At 32.3% G+C, this 10,004-nt stretch overlaps 1 protein-coding gene across 5 annotated transcripts in view; it reads right to left on the bottom strand.

Moving 5' to 3' along the window:
* Window positions 1-219: 219 nt before the first annotated feature.
* Window positions 220-10,004, bottom strand: part of TSGA10 (testis specific, 10) — a 116,026-nt gene continuing 106,241 nt past the window's right edge. For 2 of the 5 annotated variants that reach the window (XM_012641971.1, XM_012641972.1), the window contains exons 18-21: window positions 8,666-8,868; window positions 6,921-7,025; window positions 6,474-6,623; window positions 220-1,176 (exon numbers count right to left, since the gene is read on the bottom strand). In XM_012641971.1, the coding sequence (XP_012497425.1) occupies window positions 1,152-1,176; window positions 6,474-6,623; window positions 6,921-7,025; window positions 8,666-8,868 (483 nt within the window). In that variant the 3' untranslated portion in view covers window positions 220-1,151. The remainder of the gene's footprint in view (window positions 1,177-6,473; window positions 6,624-6,920; window positions 7,026-8,665; window positions 8,869-10,004) is intronic. The other 3 variants (XM_012641974.1, XM_012641973.1, XM_012641975.1) reach the window with 3 other exon arrangements.

Genomic DNA, 10,004 nt, shown 5'->3' with positions numbered 1-10,004 from the left:
TTTTTTGTTTTTTGTTTTTTGTTTTTTTTACCAATCTGTAATGGCTTAAACTGAAGGTTTTAAAAAACCAAACTAAAGTGAATACATAGCATCAATTTATAATCAAGTATTAGAGTGCTAATGATTAAACAAAATCTGAATCAGGGTACTACCCTACATCACTTTAGTCATACTGAATAGTGACTATATAAAATGAGAAACTGTCTACATCATATGAACACTATTAATGACAGGACTTTTTTATTAAAATGGCAAGAATACACATAGCTTATATTAGTAAAATACAGTAGCATTCAGGCTCTAATATCAACATTAAATCAAAGCCTATGGACAGATAAAGTAAGAGATTTAGGATATTTTGGAAGAAAAAAAGGAAACATCACTGAATTTGTTATTCTAGATTACAGATAGCTGCCACAGGCAAAAATAAAATAAAATGGCAATTAAGTTGGTTGCAGTACTTTAATGTTTTAAAGAAAAATTATTAAAAATACAGATTTTTAAGTCTTACATTCTTGACAGATATATATCATCACCTACCTTTCTAAAAATAGGAGTAAACACAATTGTAGAAAATGTATGTTAATTAGTCTTTGAGTGGTACAATATCATGGATTTAAAAACCCTGACACACTCCTACTTTCTGCTGTTTTGAAATCAGATTATAGCATGGAATTTATGTCAGGTTGGTTCCAAAATGGAATATTGGGTCGCAGGCCAGTATTGGTAATCTGTGCCCATTTTGGCACAACTTCTCCAGCCATTAAAGCATCAGAAAAAAAAATTAACCAACCAATTATTTCAGATACCAAGAAAGGAAAGGAAATCAGTTTTGTAAAAACACTTTTCCCTGTTTTTATAAGCTTCTTTATTTACTCCGGATAGGTAACAGAACAGAGTTTAATAGTGAAGTAAGCAGATTTTACACTCACTATTACTGTATGAATAGAAAGAGCCATATGCATTTTTGTTTTTATAAGTCATCTCAGATCACTGCGAAATGGCACATGAAAACAGAGATTCAGAGACATAAAGTTAATAAATACATTCAACATTGTCAAGCATTCAAAAGATAAATGCAATCATGTAGCAAAAAAAAATCAGTTTGTAACTTTGATCTTTCCCCAGGATGTGAGGAATCTTTTCACATGTCAGAAATCTCTATAGCAAAGATTCCTATAAGAGAGAAAAAATTATGCAGATTAATATTTTTAACTCAACTCTTTCAACATGTGTAACGTATTCTAGCATTACTTTAGCAAAACTTAGGATTTTTCCCCAGCTTCTGTGAAGAAAAACAGATACAATATATTTTTTGCTACTAAGTTTTCACGAACTATGGTATTAATATATTCATATGGTGGAATACTATTCAACAATAAAAAGGATTGAACTATTGATATGTACAACTTGGATAGATCTCATGGGCATTATGCTGAATACTATTTTTATAACTATCTGCGAGATTGTAATCATTTTTTAAAAAATACCTGTGGCACATCCATACTTTTACCTACTCAGCAGTTAAAAGGAACATGCAACAACTACTAATACATGCAACAACCTGGATAAATCTCAAATATATTACGCTGAGTGAAAATCAGCAACTAGAGGCTGCATACTATATGATTCCATTTATATGCAGCCTGGGAAAAGCAAAACTAGAGGGACAGGAAACAGAGCAGTGGTTAGAGGAAAGCCAATTCAGTACATTGTTGTCTAAATAAGGGGCAGTCTAAGGACAGAATTTAAAACTGACAGTAAAAGGTTAAGTAAGAATAAAGGGGATTAAGGGCATTGTTAAAAGTATTAATAGAAAGGTAACAAACAAAAAAATCTTCCTAAATACCAAAAGAAATTTGTTAAAAAGCAAAGAGACTAACCAAATGCAGAAACACAACAAATATCACATATTACAGACAGGAATCATAACATAATATGATCAAGTTGAGACCAAACATAACGGTCATGTCAATAACGCAAAGGATTTTAACTTACCCATTAAAAAAAGATTTCCAAAATGGCACTCAGAAAGCAAAACTCAACCACAGTGTATATAAGAGATATACTTAAAATGCAGTAATTCAAAAAGCTAAAAATAAAAATATTTACCAGCCAACAGAGATAGTAGGAAAATAGGAGTTGCAACTCAAATACCAGACAAAGTATAGTCAAGCCAAAAAATATTTTTTTAAATGCATCAGAAATGGACACTCTATAAAAGCCACAATGAAGAATGACAGTTCAGAATACCTATGCAACAAATAAAACAGCAAACCACCTATATAAAGCAAAATTTATAGGAAATGCAAGAAGAAATAAAAAATACTAATAATAGGAGACTTTAAAACACCCCTCTTAGTATGAAACAGGTCAAGTGGACAAAAATTAAATAATGATGTAAAAGATCTACATAAAATCAAAAAGGTAAATCTTTTAGCTATATATTGAATACTATATTCTGATAAGAAAGACTATATCTTCTCAAGTGTCCATGAATTGCTCGCAAAAATTGATCACGTAGTAAAGCACAAAGAAAACATCAGTAGGTTTCATAAAACGAATATTATAGACAATATTTTCTAATCACAGTGCAGTTACATAAGAAATTTAAAATGAAACTAAAATGCAAAAATCCCTTTCAACTGAAAATTAAAAGATTTTTCATCAAATAACTCTTGAGTAAAAATATGAACAGAAATTCCAGAATTTCTGAAAATAATGATAATAAAAACATTACCTATCAGAATCTATGGGATATATTTAAAGCAGTAACCAGAGGGAGATTCATAGTCCTAAACATCTATATAAAGAAAAAGAAAGAATAGCAATAAATAAAATTCCCAATTCAAAAAGCTAGACAAAACCCCAACAAATTAAAATATAGCACAAGGAAGGAAATAAAAAAATAAATTAATTAATTAATAAGAGAAAGAAAAATAGTAGACCAAATCAATAAATGAAAATCCTGGTTCTTCAAAGAAGTGAACAAAGTAAACAAATCACTAGTTAATACAGGAAAAAAAGTGCAGGATGGGAGGGTTGGACACATATAAAAATAAGAAATGGCAACAGGGATATAACTATTGATACAAAGGAAATTTAAAAATTTAAAAGATACTACATTGGTCACTTCTGTGCAAATAAATTTAAAAACCTAGAGGAAATAAATTTTTTAGGCAAACAGAGGAGAGATAGAAATCTTAAAAATACCAATTGCCAAAGAAGAAATATAAATTTATCAGTGAAGTACCCTACAAAAAAAGAACCAAGGCAATGTAGTTTCACAGGTGAATTCAACCAAATTTTAGAGATCAGATAGTCCCAAACTAACATATGTTTCAAAGCATAGAGAATATAGTTCAAGACATAAAATAGGAAAAGAAATAAAACTATCTATTTTTACAAATGCCATGACAGTATACCTGGAAAAGCCTAGAGAATCAAAGCTAAAACTTAATGAAACAGTAAAAGAATTTAGCAAAGGTAGCAACATAGAAAATTAATATGCAAAAGTCAATAACATTTTTTGAAGATATAATGAATGGGGAAAAAAATCCCATTTATAATAGCAACAAAAAGGTAAAATTTAGGAATAAATTAACAAGAAATGTTCAAACTTACATAAAGAAAACTATAAGCCATTCCTGAAAGATACAAAAGTGAATCTGAACAAATAAAGGCATTTCTTCTTCTTGGTTAGGCCGTTTCGACATTATAAAGATGTCAGTTCTCCCCAAGTTAATTTATAAACTTAATGTAATTCTCATAAAAATTCCAATGGGCTTTTTAAAATGGAGCTAGACAAGTTGACCCTAAACTTGACATAGAAAATAAACTCACAAGAAAATACAGGCAAACACTTAAAAGGAAGAACTCTTAGTGGGCACTAGCCCATTGCTGTGCTGGAGGTGACTTACAGCTGATTGTAAATTTTGAATAATTTTGTGATCTAGTGGCTAAACCACTGGGAGCTTGAAACTGGCCACAATTAAGAGTATTTACATCACAGAAATTGGCAAGTGCTACAGATAGGCCTCTCCCTCTTCCCGTTTGGAGTGCCAGTTTACCAGCACATCACTGGACTTGTCCTGCAGAACTAAAAATACCACAAAGCCTCTGTAATTAAAATAGTGTGGAACTGGCATATAAATAGGCAGATTAACAGAATAGAAACAGAAAGTCCAGAAAGAGACTTGAATCACTGGGACAATGAATATTTTCAATAAATGATCTTGGGAAAACTGGATTCATTTGGAAAAAGACAAAATCAGATTCATTCCTCAAACCACACACACAATAAACTCCAATGGATCAGAAATCTAAATGTAAAAAGTTAAACTGCCTAAGTGCTAAAAGAAACATTCATGAATTCTTCTATTATCTGGGTAGAAATATTTTCTATGAATAGAAAACCAGATAAATTAAAGGAAAAGATTTAGAAGTTTGACTAAATAAAAATAAAAACTTATACATGGAAAAAATAAACAGTACTGTAAAATTAAAAGACAAATGACAAAAATGGAAGAAAATATTTGTAGCATGTATTATTGATAAAGGCCTAATCTCTGAAATTTATTTTAAAAAATTTTAACAGACCATAAATTTATTAGAAAAATAGAACAAATGAATAGATAATTCAGAAAGAGAGATACAAAAATAGCCCTTAAACCTATGAAAAGATATTCAAATTCACTCATAATAAGAGAAATGCAAATTAAAACTACATTGAAATACCATTTCTCACCCACCATATACTGGCACAGATTCAAAAGCTTGACAGTATGCTCTGCTGGTAAGGCTGTAGGGAAACAGGTACTCTGACACATTGCTGGAGGGAATGCAAAACGGAGGGGAATTCGGCAGTAACAAAACTACATAGGCATTTACACCTCAACCCAGCAATTCCACTTCTAGGAATTTATTCTGAAGATATTTCTCCAACAATATGAAGATACATATGCACAAGATTATTAATCACAGCCTTGTTTGTTTTGCAAATTGTTGGAAATACAAATGTTCAAGTATAGGAGATTGGTTGAATAACTATGGGATATCTGCAAAACAGAGTACTATATAGCTTTAAAAAGGAATCAGGAGAATTTCTATGAATCGATATGGAGTTATTTCCAGGAGATACTGTTAAGCAAGAAGAGCAATGTGCAAAGAAACATATATATTATGCTACTTTTTGCATGAGAAAGGAAAAATAATAAAAAGATATATCTGCATATTATTAGCATAAAACCACAAAGGAAGGAGGTGGAGGCATGGGTGATGGGATGGAAGGCTCTGATTATTACTTTTTGCAGAGTTTTAACTTTTAAAAGCATGTCAACATACATACTCAAAAATAAAATTAAGTCAAGGAAAAAACTAAGAAGGGGAAAAATGAAAGCGAATTGAAACAAATGAATCTAACGTTATTTCAAATGAATACCATAACCACAGTAAAAGGTGGGGGAAAAAAAAGAATTAACCCAAGTAATTTATGTATTCAATATTTGACTATATTGTCCTCAAGGCTTGTGAAAGGTAGTGTATGGGAAGAGGAAGGAAGAACTGAAAAAAGATCCTGTACTTTTTTTCAGGTGGTCTGTTTATTGTAGTGACATAGGTGAAGAAATTTTCAAACTATTTTAGATGCATTCTGGGATTGAGAAAATGAGTAACTACACTGATGTTGTGTAAATGTGTTAATGTTGAGCCTGGGTTCTCACTGTAGAAGAAAGAACATAACAAATACAGAATGGAAGAAGGAAAGGAAGAAACGTGAGGATGGTTGGGAATCCGAGGTTTTGGTTACATTTTTAAATGTGTGTGAGCACGTGTGTGCACATGCAAGTGAATGTGTATGTGTGTGTGTGTGTGTGTGTGTGTGCAGTGAGAGAGAGGGAACATATGCAAGAGTTTGAGTGTGTGAGACAGCACATGTGTATGTGATAATACAGATGGGTAAGATTTTTTAAATAGTGAGTATGGGTAAAGGGTATGCAGATATTCTTTGAATTATTTTTATATTTGTAACTTCTAGCAAAGTTGAAATCATTTCCAAATAAAAAGTTTTTTATGGAATTTGTAGCATACAGGAATATACCTAAAATATTTTCCTCTGAAAAATTATTGATAACTTATTGCTTTTCTAGAGCAAATATATTTTATACTGCTATAATAACCAACATTTTGTAATAAAGGGACACAAAAGAAATTTATGCTGTAGAGATAAAAAAAATCAGACTTTTAAAGTATAATTTTTATAAACATTAGATAAAATATTAAAGATCTTTCACTTTAGTATAATATTTATATAAAACTATCAAAATCCTTTATTTTTACACTAATATATTTTGGTAATCATGCTTAAATATCACTATTAATGATAGATTGTTTACTGAATTTCCTTACTCCCTCAAATATTCACTGTACTATATTGCTATGTGGTCCCAAGAGAATGGATCCTTAAACTGCCTTACTCTTCTAATGATCGATCTAGGCCTCGGTCAGGAGATCGATGGTGAGCACGTTCTGGCGAATGGCATTTTGCATTCGGTTTCATGGAAGAACTCAAATGATAAGCATTACTTGAGTAATTCTGGCGGCGAAGTTCTTGTACAGCCCTCTCCCTAAAGCAAAATAGTGATGTTTTAAAATTTTATATCCAGTGAAATTATTAAATCTATCGTAAAACCGTAGTTAAATTCATACTTTAAAATCTAACCATCACCCGAAGGATGGACATATTTGAAACTTGGACTTAGGGCGGGGATGGGGGGCAAGGGCAACATATGTAACCTAAACATCTGTACCCCCATAATATGCTGAAATAAAAAAAAAATCTAACCATCATAAAATAACTAAAACCTATTGTTACCGAAAAAACAATGCTTTCCAGGCTGAACATTGCATAGAGATAAACTTACCTTTCAAAGCGCTCTGTCCCTAGTTGTCTTTTGGTAATATCTAAATCAGCTTCCAATTGCGTTACAACATTTCTGAACTGGGCCACGTCTCTGCTCTGAATGGCCCTATATGAAAGAAGGTAAGAGTGATAGCTGATTTAACTTAAAATATGGCTATGACTCCTAGGATACATTAAACCATGTTGGCAATGGTTTCTCAACCAGATCCAAGTCACATTGTGATTTTTATGAACAGATTTATTAGTACATCTTAAATATGTCAATTTTAGATGCACTAAGTGTGTAAAAGTAGCCTACTTGAAAAGCCTAAGCAATCCCAGCCCCATTCAATTAGGTAAATCTTCTCTGTCTCAGTTTCCCTATGTATATGTTAATATTATATGTTATCTATCTATACTATTTGCTGTAAATCATTTTTATTAAGGTATTTGAAGTATATTAATGTAAAGTAATAGTATGATCAAATAATTAACAGTAGAATTCACTAGCACCATGATTAATATGGTCTGTTTTATATATATCAATTTAACCGAGTGCTTTATATATACTTACAATGAAATTTGATATATACACTATTAAAAACATAAAAACTCTTCAATTTAAGGATCTTCCTTAAGGCTAAACAATGTCTCAAAAACCCTGTGATAAGGCACAATATCATAAGGAAGATAATGACAGATAAATGCTGCTTGCATAAAACATTCTATCCTCTTTGCTTGCTTTCAGGACAGCATTATAGACTGTTCAAATCTAAACCTTAGAGACTAAAAACACAAATGTTTCTCATGCTAACTAATTCTAAGTGACAGTACTTACCAACCAGTCTAAAATATAGTGTACCCTTTAAGGTGGGAATTTTGGCATACTTCACTAAGGTAGATTTCCACGCACCACCTTGAGAAAGTGATCCTGCCAAACCGGTTGAAAATATCCCAAATAGCCCAGCTACAGTAACTGAAAAGAATGATTCAGTCACAGCCCTGGCTCTGCAGCCTTTGCATAGTCTGGGGCTCCTTGGAGTGGCTGATCACCAAAACCGTGATTCCTATTCTTCCCCAGGCCCTGGGCCCACATATGAGGACAGAATGGAGGCTAAATGAAAACAGGGTTGTAAGTGGTACAGATAACAACAGGGGCTAAGGGTCCCCATCAGTTTTTGTGAGAGGTGACCAAATTTAATAATAAAATATTCACTAACTGGGAAGGCATGTCCGCTCAACCCTCCAGGAAAGCAAGCGACTTCTAATAAAGTACTAGTGGTGCTAGGAGTCCAAAAACAAAAACAAAATCAAGGATCTGAGGAAGTCTTCAGCATTTTGTAAATGCAGGCTTTCTTCCAGGTACTCAGTATATACTCATAGGTACATAAGGAAATACTACGTGACAAATGGAAAGATTAGGTTGCAACATAAAGGAAGGTCCATGAATATAAAACAACTTCTGGTTTCAGAGTGCTTAATTTTTTTTTCTGATCTAGTTATGTTTCCTAAGGGCAATATTTTAGATCAGACATTCTATTATACCTAAGATTCTGTTGGAAACAATCAACAGAAATGGTTAAACTTAAATTTAGATAATAAAAAGCATAATAGAAATAAATAATCTTATGCAAACCACAATATTTCTGATCCTCAGTTTAATAAGTGGCAAATTATGGGAGCTAAATTCTCTAAATTCTAGCTTTAAAATTCTAACATATCAATTTAAGAACTACGCCTTTGTTATCATATTGCTAACCAACTCACATTTTATTTTCTGCCAAACAAAGGTGTTCTTTAAGAAGCTGAATTTCAGATTCTTTTTCTTGAAGTGCTATCTGAGACTGATACTCTTTGTCTCGATTGGCCACCAGCAAAGCTTCTAGATTCTGCATGGAGATTCTCTCATTTGTCATCTGACTCCTGAGGAGTTCTATTTCAGAACGAGCAGAATCTAACTCATTCTCCATCTGTATAATAATAGGAAGATATCTACACTTATTCATTTACTTAATTCATATATTATCAGGGACTCATAAAATTTTGGTAGTATGTTATAAATTGATAACATTTAATTTGATTTGAAATTGTGCCCTCCTTCTTACCAAATACAAGTACCACATATACACACACAGTATCACTTTCCTCATCTATCTGATAGTATCAGAAAATTCATGAATTTAAGTAAAGGCTTATTAATTCCAAGCTGCAACCAATTTCCATTTCCAGCTCTGATATTTTTTATATACTTCCTCAAGACTGACATAATGATATCAGTGACTACGGCTTTGTCCTGAGTTTGGTGAGTTACAAACACTTAATTACCTCACATAATGTCATTGTATTCCATAATTAAGGAATATAAAGAATAACTGCACAGTCCCTCTCTTGCATAAACCTGTGGAAAGCTTCCGTTTTGAAGATTATCTTGAGTCTAAAATACGCTCTGTACACCAAATATTTCTTCAAAAGGAGGAAGAATAGTTGTTACTATTCAGAAAAAAATTATTCTTTATCTCATAATACACAATAAATTCTCTATGCATTAAAAAAGTTAGGCCAGGTACAGTGGCTCACACCTGTAATCCCAACACTTGGGGAGGCTGAGGCAGGATGATCACTTGAGGCCAGGAGTTTAAGACCAGACTGAGCAACACAGCGAGACCCCATCTCTACAAAAAATAGAAAAATTGGCTGAGCGTGGTGGTCATACCTATAGTCCCACCTACTTGGGAGGCTAAGGTGGGAGAGTTGCTTGAGCCCAGGAGTTGGAGTGAGCTATACTAATGCTGCTGCACTCTAGCCCAGGCAACAGAGCAAGGCCCTGTCTCAAAAAAAAAAAAAAGTTAAATGCGAAAAGATAAGCTTAAAATTACAATAGAGAAAAATAAATAAAAATGAGATTACTAGAGAGGGGAATAGGTAGGTATGGGAAGAACTTTCTAAATTAGATACAATGCAAAAATACATTTGACCACATAAAAAATAAACATTTTGACGGTCAATATAAACTTAACCAAAATTTGAAAGGAAACAACTGGAAGAAAATAAACTGGGTAAATAATAGTTAATATTTTTACATATTAACATAAATAACTCATATAAA

This window comes from Propithecus coquereli, unplaced genomic scaffold (genome assembly GCF_000956105.1).
Source record: "Propithecus coquereli isolate 6110/MARCELLA unplaced genomic scaffold, Pcoq_1.0 Scaffold171, whole genome shotgun sequence".
Classification (NCBI taxonomy): Eukaryota; Metazoa; Chordata; class Mammalia; order Primates; family Indriidae; genus Propithecus; species Propithecus coquereli.
This window is presented reverse-complemented; position numbering and strand designations above follow the sequence as displayed.